This window comes from Myotis yumanensis, unplaced genomic scaffold (assembly GCF_028538775.1).
Source record: "Myotis yumanensis isolate MYYU_CA2020_CCGP unplaced genomic scaffold, mMyoYum1.0.hap1 SCAF_2, whole genome shotgun sequence".
Taxonomy (NCBI): Eukaryota; Metazoa; Chordata; class Mammalia; order Chiroptera; family Vespertilionidae; genus Myotis; species Myotis yumanensis.
The window spans coordinates 160064197-160091083 of record NW_027223753.1 but is presented as its reverse complement, the minus strand read 5'-3'; the positions used below and the strand labels follow the sequence as shown (position 1 = coordinate 160091083).

The 26887-nt window shown below is 37.5% G+C and overlaps 1 protein-coding gene across 2 annotated transcripts in view; it reads right to left on the bottom strand.

Annotated features, from left to right (window-relative positions):
- The window catches only part of SLC49A4 (solute carrier family 49 member 4), an 81787-nt gene that overhangs the window by 48702 nt on the left and 6198 nt on the right, over positions 1 to 26887 (bottom strand). For both annotated transcript variants that reach the window (XM_070406345.1, XM_070406344.1), the window contains exons 2-4: positions 24062 to 24155; positions 8387 to 8652; positions 2127 to 2256 (exon numbers count right to left, since the gene is read on the bottom strand). In XM_070406345.1, the coding sequence (XP_070262446.1) occupies positions 2127 to 2256; positions 8387 to 8652; positions 24062 to 24155 (490 nt within the window). The remainder of the gene's footprint in view (positions 1 to 2126; positions 2257 to 8386; positions 8653 to 24061; positions 24156 to 26887) is intronic.

The following is a 26887-nucleotide window of genomic DNA, read 5'->3' as shown; positions in this document are numbered from 1 at the left end:
GTCAGCGAACTAACTCAATTCTAAATATTTTTTACATAATAACATTGTAATTTGCTTATCTAAATGTTTTATAGAGAAAAATATGAGACTGGAATAAAATACGTTGCAAATTTCATAATGAATAGCAATTGCAACTTGCTGCAGCAGAGCAAAATGATGTCTGCTGTGTAAAACAAATTTTAAGATAATTAAGTGGATAATATTAAGAGACATGTTCAACAAATACACAATGAATTTTATTAAGAAGTTTCCATGAAAGTGAAGTGAAAGATCTTCAATTAAGGGCCAAACAATTGTCTGTAGAATATAAGACCTTTAAAATAATATCACAGATGTAATGATTCCAAGCTTGAAAAATTGCAGGTGCGTATTTTTAACTTTAGATAAAATAGTGCAATATGGGAGACACTGCTCAATTGTTAATAAAACAAAATTTAAATGCAGACCAAGTATTTCTAATGAAAATCTAGCATCTGAATTGAGATATGCTGTAAGTAAAATATACACCAAATTCCAAAGATTTTGTATGAATAAAAGAATATAAAATACTTCATTAAGATTTTTTAATATGGATTACATGTTAAAATAATATTTTAGATATACTGGCTTTTTTTTTTTTTTTAAATATATTTTATTGATTTTTTACAGAGAGGAAGGGAGAGAGATAGAGAGTTAGAAACATCGATGAGAGAGAAACATCGACCAGCTGCCTCCTGCACATCTCCCACTGGGGATGTGCCCGCAACCCAGGTACATGCCCTTGACCGGAATCGAACCTGGGACCTTTCAGTCCGCAGGCCGATGCTCTATCCACTGAGCCAAACCGGTTTCGGCGAGATATACTGGCTTAAGTAAAATATGCTACTAAAATTAATTTTTACCTATTTATTTTAATCTTTTTAAATGCAACTACTAGAAAATTTTAAATTACCTATTATGTGGCTCATATTATAATCCTGCTAGAGGCCCAGCGCATGAAATTTGTGAGGGTAGGGTCCGTAGGCCTGGTTGGTGATCAGGGACTGCCGGGGCCTTCCTTCCCCTGGCTGCTGGCTGCCGGCCAGGGCCTGCCTTTGTTCCATGTCGCCCCCTGGTAGTCAGCACACATCATAGCGAGCGGTAGAACTCCTGGCCGGTCGAACTCCCGAGGGGACAATTTGCATATTAGCCTTTTATTATATAGAATTAGGTAATATTACTGTGGACAAAAAGACATAGTTTTTGACCACAGGGTCTTACCATCTGGTGGGAGAGGAGGACTAGAAAAGAAAGAACCAACCAGAGAGAGTTGCTAATGAATCACTAAAAACTTATTATAACAAACTGGGGGAAAACTTCAAAAGATAAGTTCTAATGGTCCAACTGCAAATCATAATCACCAGTGATGGTCTATATATCCAAAGAATCGAGTTCAGTACTATAGCATTTGAGCCTTCAAGGGCAGAATTTAATCTAATTATAGTTAAATTATACCAATAAAATAAAATGTTAAATTTCTCAAAGTATGATCCTACTGGAGGCATATAAATAAGCACTATTTATTTTATTCACTTTTTATTTTAATGTGTATGGAGAAATACAAAATGGCCCCACTGGTGTGGCTCAGTGGTTGAGCGTCAATCTATGAACCAGGAGGTCACAGTTCGATTCCTGGACAGGGCACATGCCAGGTTGCTGTTTCTATCTCTCTCTCCTTCTCCCTTCCTCTCTGAAATCAATAAAAATATATTTTTTTAAAAAGAAATACAAAATGAATAAAAAGAATTTACATGATAGGAAAAATATAATAAACACATAAAATCCATGATTTCAAAGATACTATTATGTGATATGGCTCCTTATAAAAGAAATCACTTAAATTAAAGATTTAATTTTTAAAATGTTAAATAAATAACAATAGAGATAGAGAAGGGAAAAATTATGGAGGTTTTTGTTTTGGACAACTTTTTAAGATAGATTTCTGATAGGAAGTACCATTAAAGTATTTAATCCATTTTTTTTATCAATTATTTACAACCTGATTAATAGGTTGCTGAAAAATTACTATTTTAAATTATCTTAAATAAATGTGAAATTCTTTTTAAAGGTGCTAGTCAAAACCACTCAGTAATTCTAAGTACATTTACCTTAATAATCTACAAAAGCTCCGCCGATAACTCAGTCGCTGGCTAGCTGCAGCAACACTGGGAGGAAGGGGAGGCCGGGGTGGGAAATAAGCGAGAGTTGCAGAAAATATTAAGCAGACCATTCCAAATTCTGAAAAAAAATAAAAAAACAAAAAATAAAATGTTAACCAGATGACACAAACAGTTCAACATTTCAATTATTACTTATCTAACAAATATTTATTGAGCATCAACTAAGCACTAGGCATATGAAAATAGGCGAAATACAGTACCTAACCAAAATAGCTCAGTCTTGTGAGAAACATAATATGTCAAGATAAACATTTCAGCAGGTCATAGGTAAGAAGTCCTTCTGTAAGCAGTGAAGTATGGTGGTACTATGGTGCACTATACAGACAAAAAGATTGAGGCAGTAAGCAAAGGTTGCTCTATGGAGAAAAGGGAGGGGGCCTGGGTGGAGGGGGGCAAAGAGGGAGGAAGGGGGAACATCTGTAATAGTGTCAACAACAGCAGCAAACATTTTCCTCATCCCCCCAAAATACCACCTTTCCCATTAGCAGTGATTCCACTCCCCACCCTCATCCTCCCCAGCTTGTGGAAACTGCTAATCTATTTTCTATCCCAGTGGCTTTGCCTTTTCTGAATATTTCATATAAAAATATAGATACAATGAAAAAGAAACCCACAGTATTGAACTGTAAGAGATTTTGAAGCAGGTCAGGGATGGTTGTCTAATATGCATGGTCCTCATAAATAAAAAATATGAGAAAATATGTAAGAAGAGATCAGGAGGTTTGTTTGATCAATGATATGATATTCTGATGTAGGACAGACTCAATTTACAGGCTATATGGGAAATTTGAACAGAACAGGAAAGCATACAAAATAAGAAACCAAGAGACAGAAAGTAAAATTTATAAACACAAGACTAGCTACTGCAGAATATTAAACAATCAGAATTAAAATGAATATTGCAACAATCTTAGTTTGGCATTATCACAGGAGGAAAGGTTCCTAGCTATCCCGATTATTCCCTCCAGAGATTTGTCTCCTAGAAGTCCCACCTTTTGTTAGCTGTGCTTAATTTAGTAGAAATGTCTGGAAGCCTTAAAGTATATACCTGTCTATACTATCAATTAACTTGGAATTTGAATGAATCACTTACTCTTTCTGGGCCAATAAAGGGTTTGAGTTAAGTGATTTCCAGGGACCTTTCAGTAGGATAATTCTAATTCTAGGGCTATATTCTTTGCAAAAAATAGAACATTCTTATGACACTTAGCCACAGATATCTTTATTCTTTATCAATCTGAGAAGCAACTAAAGTTAATGAATTGTTTTAATTTACAGTTTTTATTTGTTAGTAACAATGAATGAGCATCTATAATAATAAAAGCATAATTGCTAATTAGACCAGGATCAAGGACCCAGGCCACTGCGGCACCATGGCTGCGAGGGAGGGAACTAGGCAGCCATCCTGGCTGTGAAGGCCTACTCTTGCACGAATTTCGTGCATCGGGCCTCTAGTCTTCTATATGCTTATTGGCCACTTGTATTTCTTCTACTGTGGTTGCCTTGTTTATATTCTTTGCCCATCTTTCTACTGGCATTTTTGTAAACAGTTTGAGATATAATTCACATAATATACAATTATAAACACGACTAGCTACTGCAGAATATTAAACAATCAGAACTAAAATGAATATTGCAACCATCTTAGTTTGGCATTATCACAGGAGGGAAGGTTCCTAGCTATCCCGATTATTTCCTCCAGAGATACGCACTTTTAAAGTGCACAATTAAATAGTTTTTAGGATATTCACAATTGTACAACCATTACCTTAATCAATTTTAGAACTTTTTCATCATCCCAAAAAAGAAACTCTGTATTCATTACCTGCACAAATATCCCAGGCCTAGGTTACCATTAATCTACTTTCATTATCTATGGATGAGTATTATGGACATTTCTTATAAACAAAATCATATAATTTGGGGGTTTTTGTGACTGGCTTCTTTCACTGGCATGTTTTCAGGGTTCATCCATGTTGGAGCATATATCAGTACTTTATTCTTTTTTTGCCAAGTAATATTCCACTGAGTAGATATACCACATTCTTAATCCACGTAATTGACAGACATTTTGGACTGTTTCTACATTTAGGTCATCATGAATACTACTACTATGAACATTCATGTACAATTTCTTGCACAGATGTGTTTTCATCTCACTTGGGTATATACCTAGAAATGAAATTGCTGGGTCATATGGCAATTTCTGTTTAACATTTTGAGGAATTGCCAAAATGTTTCCAAAGTGGCATTTTATATTTCTACTAGAAGCCTGGTGCACAAAATTTGTGCACTTGGGGGAGGGGAGGTGGTCCCTCTGCCTGGCCTGTGCCCTCTTGCAGTCTGGGATCCCTTAGGGGATGTCCGACGGACAGCTTAGCACTGCCTCGGGAGGCAGGAATGGTTCCCACCACCACTGCTGTGCTCGCCAGCCTTGAACCTGGCTACTGGCTGAGTGGCGCTCCCCTGTGGGAGTGCACTGACCACCAGGGGCAGCTCCTGCATTGAGCGTCTGCCCCCTGGTGGTCAGTGCGCATCATAGTGACCAGTTGTTCTGCTGTTTGGTTGATTTACATATTAGTCTTTTATTATATAGGACTAGCAATCTATAAGGGTTCCAATGTATAATTTCCCCACTTTCTCACCAACACTTATTTTCAATTTGATTGATTAAAGCCACCCTATTGGGTGTGAAGTTTATCTCCTTATCGCTTTCATTTGCATTTTCCCAATGACTAATGACAGTGAGCTTTTTTTTCAGGTGCTTGTTGGCCATTTATATATTTTCTTTAGAGAAATGTCTATTCAGTCCTTTGCCCATTTTTTAATTGGGTTGTTTAACTTTCTGTTGTTGAATTGTAAGTTTTAAAAAATATATTCTGGTTAAAAGTTCCTTTTCAGATATGTAATTTGAAACTATTTTCTTCCATTTTATGGATTGTCTTCTCAGTTTGTAGAAGGTATCCTTTGAAGCACAAAAGTTTTAACTTCGATGAAATCCAATTTACACATTTTTTTTTTGTCATCTGTGCTTTTGGTATCCTTTATAAAAAGGCTTTGCCTAACCCAAGGACATGAAGATTTACTCCTATCTCGTCTTATATAAGTTAATTGTTTTAGCTCTCACATTTTAAGTCCATGATCCATTTTGAGTTCATTTGTGTATGGTGTAAGGAAGGGGATCAAATGGATTCTTTTGCATGTGGATATCCAGTTATTCTAGTACTGTTCGTTGAAAAGACTTTTCTTTCCCCCATTGAGCTGTCTTGGCACTCTTGTGAAAAGTCAATTGCACATAAATTATGCAGTAGTTTATTTTTTGGAATCTTACTTCTGTTCCATTGACTTATATGTTTATCCTTATGCCAGTACAATCCTGTTTTGATTGGCATTGCTTTGTAGTAACTTGAAATTGGGAAGTGTGAGTTCTCCAACTTTGTTCTTTTTCAAGATTGTTTTGGCTATTCTAAGTCCCTTGAATTTCCATATAAACTTTAGAATCAGCTTGTCAGTTTCTGCAACAAAGGCAGCCAAATATTATTTGGGCTTGCACTGAATTTGTAAATAAATTTGGGGATATTAGCATCTTCACAACACTAAATTTTCACATGGGTTCTCTTTCCATTTCTTTAGGTCTTCTTTAATTTTTTCCAATAGTGTTCTGTAGTCTTTCAGAGTGCAAGTTTTACCTTATTTTGTTAAACTTATTCATAAATATTTTATTCTTTTTGAGGCTATTGTAAATTGCATTGTTTTCCTAATTTCATGTTTGGATTATTCATTGCTAATGTACAGAAATACAATTGATCTTTATATATAGTAATCTTGCATCCTAAAACTTTTTTTTAGAATAAACTTGTTCATTCTTATTGAACTTGTTTTTTAGATTAATATGTTTTTAATGGATTACAGAGGATTTTCTACATTCAAGATCATTTTCAAAAGAGATAGCTTTGTTTTTTCCTTTCTGATCTAAAATGCCTTTTATTTCATTTTCTCAGTGATCCTGGTTAGAACTTCCAACACAATGTTAAGTAGACATAGCAAGAGTGGACATACTTACCTTGTTCCTGATCTCTGGGTAAATGCATTCAGTCTTTGACCAATAACTATGATCTTATCTGTGGATTTTTCATATATGTCCTTTATAGATGGTGCAAAAATAGACATCCGTGTCTTATTCCTGATCTCAGGGGGAATGCAATCAGTCTTTGACCAATAACTATGATCTTATTTGTGGGTTTTTCATACATGCCCTTTATTAGGTTGAGAGAGCTCCTGTATCTATTTCTGATTTGTTGAGTGTTTTTATCTTGAAAGTGTTGGATCTGTCAAATGCTTTTTTTTTTCTCATCTTTTAAGATGATCACATGGTTTTGCTCCTTTATTCTACTGATATGGCATATTACATTAGTTGAGTTTTTTTTTTTTTTTAATATATTTTATTGATTTTTTACAGAGAGGAAGGGAGAGAGATAGAGAGAGTCAGAAACATCGATGAGAGAGAAACATCGACCAGTTGCCTCCTGCACATCTCCCACTGGGGATGTGCCCGCAACCCAGGTACATGCCCTTGACCGGAATCGAACCTGGGACCTTTCAGTCCCCAGACCGACGCTCTATCCACTGAGCCAAACCGGTCTCGGCCATTAGTTGAGTTTTGAATGTTCAAACAACCTTGCATTCCAGAAATAAATCCTATTTGGTCATGGTATATAATCCTTTGTGTATGTTGCTGGATTTCATTTGCTAGTATTTTTTTCAGGACTATGGCTCTATATACCTAAGAGATATTGGTCTATTAGTCTATATTTCACTTATGATGTGTTTGTCTGGAATAATTCAGTGTAAGAGTCATTAATGTTTTAAGGTAGCAATTCTAGCAAATGTTTTTAATGGAATGAAGGTTTTGGGATAATATTTCAGGAAGGCAGATTGGAAAATATAAAAGCAATGAAGAAATAACTGGGAAGCTTTGAGTAGGTTAACTGCTATACCCAAAAGTGCCTAAAATCAAATCATTTGATTTTGCTTACATTTTCATTGCTTACATTTTCAATAAAAAGAATGATATAACTGAAATAAAGTTTAAAATTTGTTTCAACTGCTTTGTGTTTTATTTATTTACTTATTTAATTTTACAATTCAAATTTTTTTCTTTAATAGTAAGGTGGGTTAAATGCTTTATATGCTGCCACTATTTCTGTTTTCACTTTTATTCCCTTCAAACCATATTTTGAAATGTAAATCTCACCATGTAATTCTCTAGCATAAAATTCTTCAGAGTATGGCCACTGCTGAAAACGTGAATTTGAAATCCTTTAGTCCTGTTTACAAGGCTTACAGGGCCTGGCTTACCTCTCTAGCTTCATCTACTCTCACCACACCTAAGCCACTCTGGGCTTTAAGTTGTTGAATGTAGCACTCTCTCTCCCCTTACTGGGCTTCTCTCTCTGGTTCTCTCTCTCTGATATATCCTTCCTCCTGCCCATTGTACTCGGCTAACTCTCTGCCTTCCCTCAGGTTCCAAATTAGATGCTATATCTCTGGGAAGCTCTACTTGACCTCCAAAATCTGGTTAGGTGTTCCACTTCTCAGCTCTTAGAACAAGTGTAGGCCTTTGGTTATAGTACTTACTACCCTCTTTAACAACTGTTTGCATTCCTGCTTGTATCCTTTGGGACACTATAAGTTCTATGAGAAGAGGAAGCATGTTTACCTCAGTGCCTAGCACAGTGACAGATATATAGGAATTCAAAATATAGCTGTCAAATTAATAAGTGAATAAATTAATTCAAAGTTTATTATAATCTGGTCCCTTACCTTTCCAGTCTCATTTTCTGCCACTTGCTATCGACACCTAAACACAAATACTGAATCTACTGTAAACATACCAAGTTACGTGCAGTTCCCGCCTCCAAGGCAGCACTCCTAAGCAAGCAGGCAGACATCCCCCGAGGGGTCCTGGACTGTGAGAGGGTGCAGGCCGGGCTGAGGGACCCTCCCCCCCGGCGCACGAATGTCGTGCACCAGGCCTCTAGTATTATAAAACAAAGAAAGCACATATATGCATATGTATATATTAGCCCTCTTAAGTATTTCATAAGTGATCTGTTACACAAAAGCAGAGTGAAGATGACTGGGGTAAGAGACAAAGTATAACAGGAAGGAAATAAACTTCAAAATACCTGCATATAATACAGTCTCTATACGGTCTTTAATGTGGGCCCTGCTATTCTCGGATGCAAGAAGAGGCGACGTGCCATTGGGAGCTGGAACAAAAAGTGGTCCAACTAAAAATGCACATGCTCCACCGAGATAACTGAGCATGGACGCGATAGCTGTGGCAGTGGCTCGTTCATCTGCAGAAAACCACGTTGTGGACAGGAATGGAGCTGCATTCATTACAGTTGGGCCTGCCAATCCATTTAAAAGCTGTCCTCCATGGATTAGTCTGGAATTAAACAAATTAAAAGGCTGTGAGGTAGGTAAAGCAGGCATTTTCTAGACAAGACAGTAGCCAAACAGCAGTTAACTAGGGCAATAAGAATACGTATCTGTAAACAATATCCCACACCTGAAGGGTAAAGAATATTGACTCTCTCTGAGGAAGGTTAAATACAGTAATAGTTATCCTTTATTCATTTCACAAACATTTACTGAAGCCTATGATTTGTGCAACACACCAAACTAAAGACTTCCAAACAATCTTGTTTCATTTGTTATAACACTATGTGGGAGCTATTATTATCCCCATTTATTGAGATGTGAGAGCTTCACGTAAAAAGAATAAGAAACTTGCCCACGTGCTAACAGGCAAAGCTGAGATTTAAGTCTGACTCCAAAACCCATACTCATAAAGAGACCTAGCAAGTGCTACCAGCCCTACAAATGATAGTTATTTAATGAGCTTCACATTTCATGCCTACTCTGTACCAAGCGACAGAATTATAAAAACAGAAAAAGTTACCACAGTGCCTTCTAATAGAAGAGGAATTAGTGGAGGAATCAGATGATGTGATGTGCGACTAACTAGCTGAATGGCACTGGGTAATGTACCTTTGTGGGATTCCCTTTCTTCTCCTGTAAAATGAGGGGTTAAGTTGCATAAGCAGGTACTAAGCACCTGTTAGGTTAAGGGACTGTAATCACAGGATCACTAAGTCCCTTCTGGTTCTAGTTCTCTGACTCACATGACTTGTAAGGGTTGGTAAAGAATAGTTTCTTGCTTCCATTCCACTTGTTCTCTTGCCCACCTTTTCTCAGCATTCTAGTCAATGCTTCATCCTGTTCTTTGCTGAGCAAACCCTTTCCCAACATTTCTTTATCCATCCCCAACATTCACATTCACATTCATGAACAGCCTTGAAGAAGAAAAGAAGCCTGAAGTCCAAAAAGGAGATGAGTCCACTTTTTCTGTCTTAAAGGTAAAGGGAAGGGCAGGGACAGTATATGTGACATATATATGATAATAACTACTTTTTTTTTTTTTGCTGGTTTTGCTTTTTAATCACCATATGGGCGTCAAATCCTCTTTATAAAGAATTACCACCTTAAGTTACTTACTTAAAGGTTTCTGAATGCAGAAAGAATAAACAAGTATATGAAAGAGAGGTAGGGCCTTAATGTAGAAGCATACGTGAGTGGGAGGTAAAATATGTGAATTAGGTCTGCTCACATCTTTGTAAATGTTGGCAAAAGTATTTGAAGGCAAAATGGTTTCACATGTCATTATTAAATTAAAGCAACTAAAGACATTTTAAAATCTTCTTGTGTAAGGGGAACTATTTTCTAGATGACAAAAACAATTTAGTGTTTATAAATTGAATGCCTCCTCCAAAAATCAGTGGATCCCAAGCTGTCACACAGCAATTTCATCATAAAAGTATTCTTGAAACAATGTCACTAAGTGGTTTTAATCATGACTCCCTTAATCATGACTCGTGATGGCGCAACAATCAGACAGCACAGGATGGCTCATACAGGTAACTGCTTTGATATTTAATACTTCTAATAAGGTGTTCCTGAAAGACTCGTCTCATCTGGAAAGGGGAGGGGTGGAAGAAGTACATTTTATTAGTCTCAAAAATGTTAAGAATGGAAGGAGAATAAGGAAGAAACAACCCATTAAAAAGATAAAACAAACAAAAAAAATGACAAAACAGTATGAATTCTCAATGTTAAGGTTAAAACTAAAGTTATTGCCATGGCTTAACATTTTGGCACTCTTCTGCAGAATCATGAACTGACTATTTTCCAAATAGCAAACCTAAGAGTCAGAACATGTGAGCTTGCGATAATGTAAGGATCATCCAAATCCAGTTTACTCAATTCTCGTGTCAGAGTATTCCTCACTATAGTGTGGTACACGTGCTCAAGTAGAAACTAAAGCAGGTATGATACTAGGGGCATTCAGTCTCTAAGGTCACTGAACTTGGTGTGTGTGTTGGGGCGGGGGGGGGTGAACCTAGAACATATGTGTATTATCACACTGAAAAGTCATCTCGAATTAAAACATGCTGATTTGGTACTTTAAAATTACTCAAATTTAAATAATTATGTGTGTGTTGTATTAAAAGTCATCACACACAGACACACCCCTCACAAATGAGCTCAGTAGAACTGGGACTTCAGTAGAACAGGATCTTGGGGTTACTCTCTGAATTCATGGGAGACCTGGCAAGGAAACCCAATTCCATTCTTACCAGCATCTTTAAGTTTTCCTGCTCCTTCTCACACTAGTATCCCAGAGCCCCTCAGGGCTTGGTAGTTACTAATATAACTGGTTATAAGCACTGTTGTCCTGGTAACCATGATATAACACTAACTTGTATTATCAAGAATTTTATGTTTGCCTGACACTATTTTCTGCTACCTACCATTAACTAACTCTATTTTATAAATTGTTTGTAAAAATATATTTAAAAATAAAATTCAGTTTTATATATAAAATCTAGTTTCCCATAAAATAGTAATGCAAAATTAGAGGCACGTTTTCTGGAAAAATGCTGGCCATGAGACATAATAAAATCTATAAACTTTACAATGACAATGAAGAAGATGAATAATTTTAAATTATTCATTATAAGCTGTGTTGTTAATTCATTCAACAAACATACTGAGTATTCACTGCATATTGGGGTAGGTATTGTGATAGGCTATGTATACTGGAACATAAAGTTGAAAAGGTAAAGCCCCTGCCCTTAAGAATCGCTAAAAGTAGTTGAAGCCCTCCCTGTACCAGGAATATAAAGGAAAGTAAGGCAATGATTAGTCCTACCCCTAATGCTGTGGGCCTCTGATGAGAGTACCAGTGGAGGTCCCTGCGTGTCCTCCTCCCCCTCTGACCTCTGGCTCTGATCTACAGCACCAGGGGCCTCACAGCTATGCACATGACCAGCTCCATCCAAGAGCCATCTATCCCATCAAAACAGCTGTCCCTTGGGCATAGGGAGCACGCACGAGTCATGCAGTCTACTCTTGGAAGAACAGACCTGGGAAGGGGGCCTGTTGCAGGGATTTCTGGGGTCTGTGTAGCTAGATAGCGGTGGGCAGGAGTGAGGGGACACACACACGTTTCACATTTCCTTGGCCCTACAGACTCCTCAGCTCATAGGGAACGGCAAAACTAAAGGAAAACCAGAGTGGGACACTTTCAAGAGTGGAGTCTAGGACAAGGACCCTTTGGCAATGTTGGCAACAAGAGTGGGGCTACAGAGGAGAGGATGGTTTGGAGAACTGGTCCTAGTCACACAATATGGCTAGGTGAATGACTGGATATTGGCGGGGCAGCGGGGTGGGGGGGGGGGGCGGTGTTGGGGAGAGGAAAGGCCTGCAACCATACCTCTATAAAAATGTCCAATAAGTTTTTTAACATAGGTTAGAAGCTAAGGAAAGAGGTCTAAGCTAATAGATACACATTGGGATTGGGAACAAAAACTGGAGAATACCAATATATATATTTTCTTTTTTTAATCCTCACCAGAGGATATGCTCAAGGAAAGGAAAGGAAAGGAAAGGAAAGGAAAGGAAAGGAAAGGAAAGGAAAGGAAAGGAAAGGAAAGGAGGGGGAGAGAGAGAGAGAGAGATCAACTGGCCACCCAATCGCCACCCCCCCCGCCCTCCCACACCCACACACACTCCCCTACTGGGAATCAAATCTGAAACCCAAGTATGTGCCCTGACCAGCAAGAGTCAAGAAAAAGGATTGAGAAGGGGCAATTATAGAGCCAGGAAAACAATAAAAGGAAAGATGAACATTATAGCAACTGAGAAGAAAAGGGTATCAAGAAGATGAGAGTGAGTGGTTGATAGCATCAAAATTAACAGAGAGATACTTTAACTGAAATGTAACCACTGGATTCGGCAACAAGGAGGTTATTCCTGATCTGAATAAAAGCAGTATGCTTCCTGAGGAAATGGAAATTTCAACTTAGACTATTCATACTTGTAGTTAGAAACAGATGCCAGGTATATAAGCTTAGCATGTGAAAAAGAAAAGCACCCGGCTTAAATGAACAGTCCGGGCTGAAAAGTCTCTCTGCCTTCACGAAATGAAAGATAAATGCACCTCATTATGATGGTCTTAATGCTTTCTAAGCACGCGTGGAATAAGCTGGCTTTCAGAAATTAATACTTAGCGATCTGGGCTGACTGTTAAAAATAATGCAGATAAACAAAAGAGGAGTGATTCACAATCTCCAGTGAAGTGAAGCGAATCGTATAACCTAATGTCTATTTTTGTGGGTCATTATGTGCTTCAGTTTTGTTTTCAAAGTAACAGGTAAATTCCTTGTGGGTAAGGACCATGGTTTCTGAATTCCCAGAGTGCTTCATGAAGAGCTGAGGCAGTGTGGATGCTCTCTAGGAATGCAGAGACTGATTCAAGTAGAGGCAGGTAGGGTCACTGAGATACATAGCTAACCTGCCCTTTAAAAATCTCAGTTACCTTTCCCAGCCGGTGTGGCTTAGTGGTTGAGCATGGACCTATGAACCAGGAGGTCATGGTTTCGGGTCAGAGCACATGCCTGGGTGGCGGACTCGATCCCCAGTGTGGGGCGTGCAGGAGGCAGCCAATCAATGATTCTCTCTCATCATTGATGAAATCAATAAAAAAAATTTTTTTTTAAAATCCCAGTTACCCAACACATGCATCATGTCAGTTCCACTTGTAGATTTTAAAAGTTTCAAATTCAGCAATATGAAAAACAAGGTGATTAACAAATATTTGTAAATAAACCTTTTTAAAGACACTCAGGGTGGTAAAAGCAAGGTCAACACTTTAGTACTGTCCCAAGCACAGTGGACTTGGGAAGGGTGAGCAGAAGTTAAGAGTGTGAGGAGGCAGTTTTATCTCTTGGGCAATAAACTCTGCAGCAGAAAGGGAGCACCCTGGAAACTGACTAATTAATTCAAGGGGTGAACTCTTGCTTCCTCACCTGAAACTTCATGCCTGGTGAAGTAGGTGTATATTCAGAGTTAGGGGATAGCAAGTCTGACCTTTGCAGGCCAATCTGTGACAGATCAACCCAGTCTCCTCTCACTGACCCCTAAACTTACTCCCTCTCCCAGTCTCCCATCCTCTCCTCTTTTCTCCCTCGGGTCTTTTTCCTTTTCTCCTTACCTAGCTTCTGCCTGTTTCTGAGGTCTGGTTTGTGCCATCCCCATAGGCCCAGTAGGAAAGTGGATAAGAGATAGGGGCATTTCCATAGAGGCTGAGAGGAAAATTAAAGATTCGTGAATTTCTCCAGCATCAGCAGAACTATACCGTAGAGACTGGGAAGGCCGAATGCTGCCCACCAGTGTCAGTCTTGCTGAGGTTTGCTGGCCTGTGGTAGGCCAGGGGGACACCTAAACGGGACTCACCAAGTCCTACCCTTGCCTGTGTACTTTCTGCCCTCAATTAGTGCCCCTGCCCATAGAGAGGCTCAGGCCTGGTGGTCTGTGTGGTATTTGTGTACAGCTGCATTCCCTTTTGTATTATTCAATATTCTACAACTTTTCAAAGAAATGCCAATAGCAAAAGTTCAAACTGAAGATCTCTAGTTCACATTTTCTAATGTACTTGACATTTCCGTTTGTATTTAATAGTATTCTGATATCCTAACTTTTTACTTTCTGATATCCTGAAACAAACACCTGTCATTCCTAAATTATTTTCTACTTGGAATAATCTATATATATAAAAATCTAAGGGTCTTTATGACCAGATGGTAGCTATGACTCACACTGATCACCAGTGGGCAGATGCTCAACGCAGGAGCTGTTCCCTGGTGGTTAGTGGGCTCCCACAGCCAAACTCCCGCGGTTGGTCAACCTCCCATGGCCCCTCCTCCTGGCTCCTGACCCCATCAGCCCTGATCGCCAGCCAGGCTGAGATACCCCACCCATGCACGAATTTGAGCACCAGGCCTCTAGTATGATATATTAGCCTTACAATTTTTATGGCTGGAAGAGACCTGAAACCCCACCTAGATAATCCACCCTTCTCATTTTATAGAAAAATTGAGTTCCAGAAAGGCTATTACCATGTTTAAAATAACACTCATAATTTTATAACTTTCCTTACCCCTAAAAGTATTGGGGGGAACTCCAAAGTCATACAATTAGCTAATGAATGAGCCAGGACTACTAAGCAAAATTAGAAATGATTTCATCAGGCCACAAATTTCTCTATTCTTCCACATGGTCTCATTCTGAAGGTTCTCTGTTAATAATAGCAATAATAAAAATCATTGATTGCTAAGACAACCTAAGGTTCTCAGATCCAAAGGCATACAGTAGCTAGTACATTTTTATTATGTGCATAAATCTACTTTATAAATCTTCAGTATATTATGACTAGCATTGGTGATAACATTGGAGAGTCAGCTTTTTAGAAACTTAGCAGATACAGCATTAGTGTAAGTACAGCAATCTTAACTTGAATTATATGTATTTTTAATATGAAATAATTTAGAATCTATAAAAACACTTCCCTCTAAGGCTCAAGATGCCAATGGCTCACAAACATTTTTTCCAATTCTTAATCATTGTATATCAGAATAAACTCATGTGTTATAGAATTTCCTGGATATTGAAAATGTCAGAAGTGCTAGAGTTTTCCTTTTATGTAGCCCAAGAAAAGATATGGCAATAAAAAGGATCAGAGATGTTATGAATCAATTACAGGAGAAAGGAAGTTAGGAAGGAAGAAATAGAAATAATGGTGGAAAAGAAGTGAGCCTTCTAAAGACTGTTATCACAGCCTCAGTTTTCTTTTATAAAAATTTATTTCACTTTTGTATCTTTAATAATCTTGGCCAATTAAGATTCAATTAAAAATATCTATTGAATATCTATTATAGTGAAGGCACCTGAAGCTAGACACCAAAGGGAATACAAAGATGAGTATTACAGTCTTGTCCCTAAAGAAGCTTATAATTACTTATCAAGTACCAGTTATAGAAATTACAGAAAAAACACAGAAAAAGAATATTGGATTAGATATCAGTAGACTCAGCTTCTAGTCTTAGCTAAATTTATTAACCATGTAATCTTTGTTGAATCACTTATTCCCTGTCCGTTCTATCTCACAGAGTTTTTATTAAGGCCAAATGCAATAATCTCTCGGCAAGGTACAGGGGGAAATGAACTGATCTGAGAGATGTCAACCTCCTCACATTTGTCTCATAACTTTTTTCTTGTCTCCTACCTTATATTTTGTACTCTTAACTTAAAAGTATATATACTCATAGTAGAGGAGTACAAAGAGAAAAAAAAAGAATACATTCAGTAATTCAATTAAGTAACTCACACAAGCACTACTAATATTTTGTTTTTTTTTAAATCTTTTTTTCTTTCATTCCTCGCCCCCCCCCCCCCAATCAAAACTTAAGCATAGGTAACCACAGGTATCATATAGAATATATAGTTTTATGCACCAAATATTTTTAAGTTTACAGTCTATCATAAGCATTTTATCATTTCACTAAAGATTCTCCATAATTTATTATCATAATCATAATGGCTCCATGGCAGTCTATTATGCAGATGTACAAAAACCCATTTAAGCATTTTTCTAATGTTTGCCACTTATTTGCTAATATTAATAATGCTGTGTGACCATCTTTATACGTAAATATTTGCCACTTTCCAAATTATTTCTTTAAGATCAATGAAACAAAGGTATGAACATTTCAGCCCTCACGAAACTTACTTCAAAACTGATTTTCAAAAGAGTTTGTAGTAATTTTCATTCCCCTCAGTAGTGGATGACAGGATGTGCCTTACCAGCACTGAATATCACTAAAAAATTACGCATACGCGTGCGTGCGCACACAGTCTCACACACACACACACACACACACACACACACACACACAAGTAACTTGGTGTACTAGTTTTCTATTGCTCTTATAACAAAGTATCACACACTCAGTAGCTTTAAAACAACACTAATTTATTATATTACAGTTCTATAAATCAGAAGTCCAACACAGGTCTCACTGGGCTAAAATCAAGCTGTCGGCATGGCTATGTTCCCTTCTGGAGGGAAGACATTACAAAACGGTTCTAGAAAAGTTTATGATTGCAGATGCCTAAAGCAATCCTCAGGTCCCCCAATCAGCACCAGGCAGAAAGGGAAATGTAAAGCTGTGTAGCCCTCACAAAGAGCATTTCTTCCAACATTCGCAGGCGTGGACAATGAGGATGCTGGACAAAAAAAGAGCCTTGCAGAGGACAAAGCTGAAGCCACAAACAACAATCAAAGGAAATACTCCCAGAGAGCCACAAAATCTCCGCAGAAACCAGAAATCCTGGAATTTGAGTTAGATGCAATAATTGAACCTTTGAGGAACTTGTTAAAATTATTGATTTGGGATTCACTCCAGAGACTAACTGAGTAGGACTAGAGTGAGGCCCAAGAATCCGTGTTTTTAATAAGCATGTACCATAGTCTATGAACCATACTTCTAAAAAATATTGACCTAGGGGAATATGAATCTTACGTAAAAACAGAGAAGAGTCTTAGTTCTCAAATCTACCAATTGTCCATTTTTACATCAAAAGGTTTCTATTTCTGTACTAGGGAAATTTACATATAACCCTTACCTTTCCTTCTCTTATTTTCATTATTGAAGCTCTAATTATTTCACTTAACTGGTGGTCTCAGTCAAAAAGATAATATATGCAACAGTAAAAATATTCCAAAGACTAGAAAAGAGTATAAAATAAAAAGTAAATCTCTTTTTCATCTAGACTTCTAGCTCCCTAAGCCTCCTCCCACAAAATAACGAATGGTAATAGTTTCTTTTAGAAATAGTCCTTGCCAAACAATGGCATATACACTGAGTGGCCAGATTATTATGACCACATGACATTTATAGGCAAATTAGCTATAATTTCGTGCTGAAGTTGCTAGAGGGCCAGACCATTATAAATAGGGAAGCAGGTTGTTTACCACGACAGTAGAAGTGATATTTTTCTGAAGATATGGGTAAACAACGCGATTTAACAGCCTTTGAGTGTGGGATATATATTATTATGAATGGCCAGATTATGACCACCTGACGTTTGTACACAAATTAGCCATACATTGTATCGTATGGGATATGGAAGCCGAAGGCCTGTTCAAACACCTTTGCTGTCTGCAGTTACTAAGATAAAACATCTCCAATTTGCACAGGAGTCCAAGGATTGGACAGTCGAGCATTGGAAAAAAGTCATGTGGTCCGATGAATCACGTTTCCAGTTGCATCATGCAGATGGCAGAGTGAGAATTTGGTGGCAACAGCATGAAAGCATGCACCTCACATGCATGAGTACAACCCTTCAAGCTGCTGGGGGCAGTGTTATGGTTTGGGGCATGTTTTCCTGGCATGATTTGGGCCCTTTAATTCGTGTGGAACAACATCTGAATAGCACAACATACCTAAGTATCATTGCTGATCAGGTTCATCCTATCAAGTTGATGGCATATCCCAATGGAGATGGCTTCTTCCAACAAGACAGTGTGCCATGCCACAGTGCTCGTATTGTGCAGGAGTGCTTTCAAGGACATGAGGGAGACTTTACCTTGCTTAGGTGGCCTCCACAATCACCAGATTTCAATCCAATTGAGCATTTGTGGGACGAAGTTAAAAGAGCAATCAGGCAGCTGGTTCCACAGCCATCAAATCTCACAGAACTGGACAGTGCTATTCATCAGGCATAGTGTCAGATTCCTCACATCAACTTTTAACATCTCGTGGAGTCAATGCGAAGAAGAATCGCAGTATTGAAGGCAAAAGGTGGCCCAACAAAGTACTAATGAGGTGGTCATAATAATCTGGCCACTCACGTTCAAATGCTGTTAATCGGGTTGTTTACCCATATCTTCAGAAAAAAATCACTCCTACTGTCATGGTAAACAACCTGCTTCCCTATTTATAATGGTCTGGCCCTCTAGCAACTTCAGCGCAAAATTATAGCTAATTTGCCTACAAATGTCAGGTGGTCATAATAATCTGGCCACTCAGTGTATATCCTTCTCACTTATTTCTATTTAAGAAGATATTAAACACAATCTATATATATACAAAAGCCTAAGCAACTGTTCAACCATTCGACTGGTAGCTATGACACGCACTGACCACCAGGGGGCAGACCCTCAATGCACATGCATGGAAACATGGAACAGACTGATGAATCTGAGGGAAAGGGGGAGGGGGGAGGGTGGGAAGAGATTAACCAAAGATCTTATATGCATACTAGAGGCCCGGTGCACAGATTCATGCACCAGTGGGGTCCCTTGGCCTGGCCTGCATGGATCAGGCAGAAAATGGCTGTCCAACATCCCCCGACGGGTCCTGGATTGTGAGAGGGTACAGGCCAGGCCAAGGGATCCCACCGGTGCATGAATCCGTGCACGGGGCCTCTAGTGTTGCCTTTTTTACAAAACTCTAAAATGTATATTTTGGAGATTATTCCATATCAGCAGTTACAAAACTTTACTTCTATTTCATCGCTACATACTATTCCATTATATACTTCACCATAACCAGTCCTCTAGTGAAGATAGTGAGTTGCATCCAGCCTTATCTATAATAATAGAAGAGGATTACGCTAATTAGACTAGACAGCCTAATGACCTTCTGGACATCCTACTGGACGAAGCTGGGCTGAGGGACCCCTCCCCCGTGCACGAATTTCGTGCACTGGGCTTCTAGTCTATATACATAAAAGCCTAATATGCAAATTGTCCCCTCGGGAATTTGACCAGGAGATCAGGAGTTCAATCACTCACTGTAATGTGCACTGACCACCAGGGGCGGTGTGGAACGAAGGAAGGCCCCAGCCAGCAGCCGGTAGCTGGGGAAGGGAGGCTCTGATCACTGGCCAGGCCTAGGGACCCTAACCGTGCATGAATTTCGTGCACTGGGCCTCTACTACTATTATAAGCAAAGCTACAAACTGGTAGAGCTTTATATGTGAGCCAATTTTCTAGACATGCAAATACTGGGTTAAAGAACATGTGCATTTTGAATCTGATAAGTACTGCCAAAATGCCCTCCAAATAGGATGCATCAAACTACTCGCCCATCAGAGGGTTCTGTTTTTCCCTATACTTCAACAACACAGCACATTATCATATTTTTTCATCTTTGCTAATAAACAGATATTTAATTGCTGTCTTAATTTTCATTTCCTTAATTATGCTGGAAAGTTGAACATCTTAGGTTTATGTCATTTGTATTTCAAATTCTATAATTACTTGCTCATATCTATCACCCATTTTCCTACTGAGTTGCTATGTTTCTTATTGTAGAGAACATTTCCCAGTTTTTAACTTGTCTCTGACTTTGTTTTATAGTATAATTAATCATGCAGATATTTAAAAGTTTTAAGTAGTCAAATATATTAAGCCTTTCTTTTATCACTTTGGGGATGTGTGTTTTAGATGGAAGGCCTTCTCCCTTCTAAGGTTATTTAAAAAAAGTCTTATTAAAAAACAGTCTTGTTTTCTCATATGTTTATGGTTTATTTTTTGCATTTAAATCTTAGATCCATCTGAAATTTACTAAGCGTTGAGGCAGACATTTAAGATTCAACTTTATTTTTTTTCCCAGAGAGATAAGCAGTTGTCACAAAACCATATACTAAACAAATCATTTTTTCTGTTATGATCAATTTAAATGTAATTTTGCCAGTGGCAAAGCATTTCAAAATGGAGTATATTTCTAGAAAATCTATGTTAACTAGATGCATAGTATTTAACCATATAATACATATTAGTAAATGTTATCTATTGTTAATATTAATTAAAATTACACTGAATTGAAAAATAATGGTAATACTAATGAAAATTACACTGAATTGAAAAATAGGAATTATTGAATACATCCATGATTAAAAGCAGGTATAACTTACTATATACGTTCACCTCTAGGTCTTTAAATTGTTCACTGGGTATGCAAAATCACATTTCACACTATAGAGCAATGCCATCTATAATTTCTTAGGTTTGGATTGCTTTTGGATCATAAAAGGAGAAATGTCTCATAGTTCATTATTCTAAATTCCATATTTGTCTATGATATAAATAAGAGAAAAGTAGTAAAATAATTTTTCTTGAATTTTCATTGATATGATGTACATAAAATAAATAATTGATACTATGCAGTGGTAGAACACCATTTGGAAGGTGGTTAAGTCTAGTTCTGATTGAGGAAAGGGCTTGTCAGAAAGCCACTATTCTCGAGATTTACATAAGCTAAGATACAGGAAGCCATAGGTGCATGGACAATATTCCACAGGCTGGGTCAGTAACTCAAAAGCTCCAAGTGAAACAGGGCCACAAAAACACAGACTGCCAAATGCTGTTTCAGTGCTGGACAAATGCACATTAACAGTCTTTATCCCTTCCCACTGAGTGTCCGATGAAGCTTAAAAGTGGTGATGTATTGAACTCAATAATACATATTCCAGTTGTAGCATTTTCATTTTAACAGCTGTTAATAAATAATGCTGCTTAAAAGAAATACTGTATAGACATAAAATGAAGTCTAATTTCAAGGGGATAATATTACTAAATTCTTTATAATTGAACACGAGGACTGAAAATTCAACTTATATGGTTTTTTCATAAACGATTCAATCTCTCTGAACTCTATTTTATTTCTTCTCTTTCCTGCTTTGTTTACATTTCTTTATGAGCTTTATTTCTTTTTCATACCACTTTCTCCACCAAAACAGAGAGTCAACTCTTTATTATTCCTGGAATTTTATGTCTGGAAAGTATATGAAGGGATGGATATAAAACCAGAGAGAATAATATGGATGGCCCCAACCAGAAGAAAAGCCAACAAATATATTAATAAGCATTTTACAAGAATGTATTGTAGAATTTAAGCTTACCCTGAAATTTGTACTCAAAAGCTGAGGATGCTTAGGAAAAAAAAAACTGGATGTTTGAAAAATTAAGACCATAATGATGATCTTACACAATAATGAAAGTAATCACAACACAATAATGAAAGTAATCTATTAAACCTCACTCAGGATAGGAAATAAGACTAGCTTTCCATAGGAACCCAAATGATTTGGCTGTTTTCCTTTTAAAATATGAAATACTTGCAGTTTATATTTTCTGGAAAGGTAACATTTTAAAAATTTGAAAATGAACAGTATTTATTTTGAAATGGAAAAATTCTTTTCCAAATGAAAGTCAACATCTTGTCCTTAAAATTCACTCCTCCCTCCTGTGTTCTTTGAGTGAAACCTTAACACATGCCTTCAATTTCTTTCTCATATCTGTGCTATTCTTTTCATTCCCACAACTTTCCAGAGTCATTCTGTACCCTACTCTTTTTCTTACCTCCTTATCCAATCCATCAGCAAATCCTTCAAAACATAATCAGAATTTGTCCACCTCTAGCCTGGCCGGTATGGCTCAGTGATTGAGCATCAACCTATAAATCAGGAGGCCACGGTTTGATTCCCTGTCAGCGTACACGCCTGGGTTGCAGGCTTGATCCCCAGTATCAAGAAGTGTGCAGGAGGCAGCCAATCAATGACTCTTTCTCGTCATTGATGTTTCTATCTCTAGTTCCCTCTCCCTTCTTCTCTGACATCAATAAAAACATACTAAAAAAAAAAAAAGAATTTGACCACTTCTCACCACCACCATTGCTACCACTATGGACCAAGCTACCATTGTCTCTTACCTAGTTTATAGCACTGGTTTCCTAATAGGTCTCCTTACTCCTGCCTTGACCTCCAGCTTCAGTCTATTCTAAGTAAAGCAGAATATGACTCTGGTTCTCCTTGGCTCAAAACTTCCAGCGGTTTCCTAGCTCACCCTCCTACCACCATGCATAACTGCGCTGGTCTCATTTCCTATTATTCTTCCCATGAAGTCTCTCACTCGATTCCAGCCATATCTCCCTGCCAAGCCATGTCATTCCCTTCTCACCCATTCCCCTTGTTATTCTCTCTGCTCAGAATTCTTGTCCCCTAGATAATGCATCATTCCGTCCTAGGTTTTTATCCAAAAAAAGTGAACTTCCCAATGAGGTTTTTTTCATTATTTATGAAATGTTACCATCCTTCCCCTGACATTTCAAATCTTTCTTTCTTATTTTACTTTTTTCTCCATAGCACATACGACATATTTTACTTACTTACCTAGTTTATTGCCAGCCTCCCCAACTGGAATGTAAACTCCATGAGGCAGGGATTTGTCTACTGTGTTCCATGCTGTATCCCCCACGCCCAAAACACATAATAGGAGCTCAGTTAACTTTGTTCAATAAATGAATAAGTAAATAAACAAACAAAAGAATGACTCCAGCTTGGGCTCTCGCTGCATCTTTCCTGGTCTCCTGCCGGCAGGCTCTGTAATTAATCCTACACACCTCAAATCAGTAGTTGACCTCACATGGGTCTGACTCTATTGCTGCTCTGGTTAAGAACCTAAGTGGCTTGAACTGTCCTTTGAGGAAAATACAGCTCTATAGGGTGGCATCAAGATCCTGCATAATCTGGATACTCTTTTCTGAACTCGTCTCTTTACATTCCATTCTTATACCTTATTCTATAGACTAGTGTCTCCCCAAATCGAGTACTTTATGGGTCCTTTATAAAGGGAAAAAAATTCTTAATGGTTTACAAGGTCACATCTAAGGCCCCCACTTAAGAAACACTAATTTAAGAAATTGAAGTTCAGATCAATAAAAATCTTTTTAAAATATGGATTGTTACTGATAAAATAATTCTTAATACAGTATTATAACCAAAAGGAAAACAAACATTTTAAATCTTCGTATACTTTACACTCTCTGAGAATAAACCCATGGATCCCAGTGACAGAAATGAAACTACCTACCCAGACCAGAAGAGGCCTACACTTACCTGCCTCCATGCCTTTGTTCCTAATGTTCTGCTATCCCAGAATATCCTTCCCCTGACAACAGTTATCAGAATTCTACTCATCCTTCAATACCTAGTTTAATTATCAGCTCCTTCACAAACTCTTCTTCATACCCTCAGACAAAACTTCTCAGTCTCTCAGAGCAATTTTAACCTCTTCTATGACATTAACTACATCATTCTTCCTTATGTTACACTATTATTTTCCTGTGGTTATTACAGCACCTGGATAGCATGAAGATGAACTTGTTCTCTTAACATAACTAGTATAATGTCTTCCATATAACAACTAATAAATGTATACTGAATTAATCATTATATAGGGGGGAAATAAATGCTACTATAAATATGACCTTCTATTTATCATCTTAAAAATAGAACTGTTCACTAAAAGTTTATAAGCAAACATGCATAACATACTCATAACAAAAGAAAAATTGGGAAAAAAATTTTAAGTTATTTATAGGAGTTACCTTCGTTTAAGCACTAAGTCTGATATAGGTATGCATCTTAGACCAGTTCCCAAAACCATGAGGAAGGATGTCAGAAGCACAGTTATCCGAAGACCTAAAAGGAAACAAAAACATCCGGATTATTTTCTATTTTCTCTTCAAGTAAGTCCAGTGTTAAGAACAAAGATTTTTTTACTCAATCATAATAATGTTATAACCTAATATTATAGCTTTTCCCCATAATACCCAACATGCAAAAAAGACCTCTACATGCTGAAAATGAAATTTTTATAACTTTAATAGAAAATTTAATGATCACATCAAGGATAAAAGAAGTTCCATTAGCTCTGGTTTTTCAAAATAAATTACTATAATGTTTTGTTCATATGGAACACTAAAAATATAGAAAATTTTTTTAAAAAGACTAGGTATTTTAGTTTTATATCTCCAATATAAAATTTCTAATTTTCAAATGCAAACTGCAAAAACTCTAAACTTTCACTAAAATATATATATTTTTAAAGAGTGGTAGTTTTAACTTTAATAAAATTTTTTTTATTGATTTCAGAGAGGGAGGGAGAGGGAAAGAGAGATAGAAACATCTATGATGAGAAAGAATCATTGACAGGCTGCCTCCTGCATGCCCCCAACTGGGGACTGAGCCTGCAACCTGGGCATGTGCCCATAACCGGAATCAAATCCGGGACCCTTCGGTCCACAGGTCAGCACTCTATCCACTGAGCCAAATTGGCCAGGGCGCTAAAATATTTTTTAATGTGATACATTATTGCTTTAAATTTTCTCCAAAAATGACAATTGGCTACTTACGTATTTTATAGTATAAATCAGGATAAGCTAATGCTTGTTATAGGGTCATGGGGGTGATCTTTAGAATCCTTTGATTAGTAGTAACACAATAATGGTCTTTCTTTTCATTTTTCTTGATTTATCAAATGGCTTTCCAACTTACAGAAAGATGTTGTTTTAAAAAGAAAACATAGCTTAGGACTTTAGAAGACAATTTAGGTAAGATAGCTTTCTCTTTTGTATCCCAATATGATCAATTATTTTTAAAATGTTTGCTTCTGGTTGGTCACATGGATAATAGGAAGGAGAGAATATAAACAGAAGGTACCAAAAAATAGACACAATAATCTAAGTAATAAAGTGGGACTATATCATCTTACTATTGTAAAGCTGCTGTTGCTTCTAAACAAATGCCGCCTTCTTGTTTGCAGCAGCCACATCACACAGTGGCTCATAGTGAGCATGTGGCAGAGGTGGCAAAAGTTCTTCCAATTTCTCCCAAACTCAACACCTCTTTGAAACCATTTCGCAATGAGTAGACAAATTGTTTAATGCAAATTTTTCTCTCTTTTCAGATCTTTCTCATTTTTTGGCAAAGGGGAGATGGTTAAATGTTTGGTTTCCAAAGGGCTTCTCTGCTTGAAGAAAACTGAAAATCAACAAAACTATAATTATTCAGATTAAACATAGTGAAGAAAATAAACTTGATATCCAGATGAGGCACACGTAGACACTACATTGAGGACAACTTGTGATATGAACGTTATAATATTCTTATATGAGCTGAACATGATTAATGCAATTTGGCAGAAGGAATAGCACAGAAAATTGTGCTTCTCAGTAACAAGCAATGCATACACATTGCTCATTTACTGCTTCTACTAACAGAACACATATTTTAAAACCACATTATCGTCCTGGCTGGTGTGGCTCAGTTGGTTAAGTGCCGTCCTATGCACCAAAAGGATGCTGGTTGGATTCCTAGTTAGGGCACATGCCAGGTTTGTGGGCCCAGTCCCCAGTAGGGGATGTGCAGGAGTCAGCTGATCAATGTTTCTCTTTCTCTTTCTCTTTCTCTCTCTCTCTCTCTCTCTCTCTCTCTCTCTCTCTCTCTCTCTCTCTCTCTCTCTCCCCCTTTAAAAAACATTACATTAGAGCCACAGGAAATAGAATGTAATTAATAGAAAGTACATTTATGATCATAAATATCCTAAACTTTCAAAATGGGTGCCCTATGAGATACTGAATAAGATTTTTCAGATTTGGGACTATAAGGCTTACATTCTACATGATATTTATTTTTCCCTTAACTATTTGATTTGTAAGTGACCAGTAGAGCATTGGTTATGGCAATATGGCCCAAATAACCAGGTTCCTATTACTACTGTTCAAGGCTAGCACACGTTTCTACTCAAGTATGCTTTTTATCAAACCAATGATAATATAACAGCTAATACAAACATTTAAGAATAAAGAGTTGTCAATATCTAATTATGAAAGCAACCTCGCAAGTACAGCTTGTGGCTTTCTTGCTTATTTTTAATTGTTGCTAAGTATTACTTACTCCACCCCAGCTGATGCTCAATTTTGAAAAGAATGCTTTCTTTACCTCATTCAAATCTTGATAAGGTAGGATTCCATAACTGCATGTAATCAAAAAGATATCAAGAGGACCCCAGGAAAATAGGCTGAAGAGACATCTAACACCTTTAAATAACTAGATCCCAAGTGATTACAGTAGTACTAGGACGAGAGTGCAAAAACCATTTGATGAAAGGTATGAGAACGATTTTGGAAAACATGACTGAAAATAAAAATAAGTTCCATTCCAATGTGGAATCCAGACACGGCAGGAAGCTTCCTTCCAGTAGAGGAGATAACTCCTTTTTTGCTGGGCATCTATTTAGTACAGGAATGGAGTCTCTACATCAGGTGCCTGGGAAAGAAAGCAGTTATGGCCTCAACGTTTATCTGGAAAGACTACTCTTTCCAGTCTCCACGCTTCTATCAGCTGGAGTGAAGGCAAGCCTTGTTTTGCTC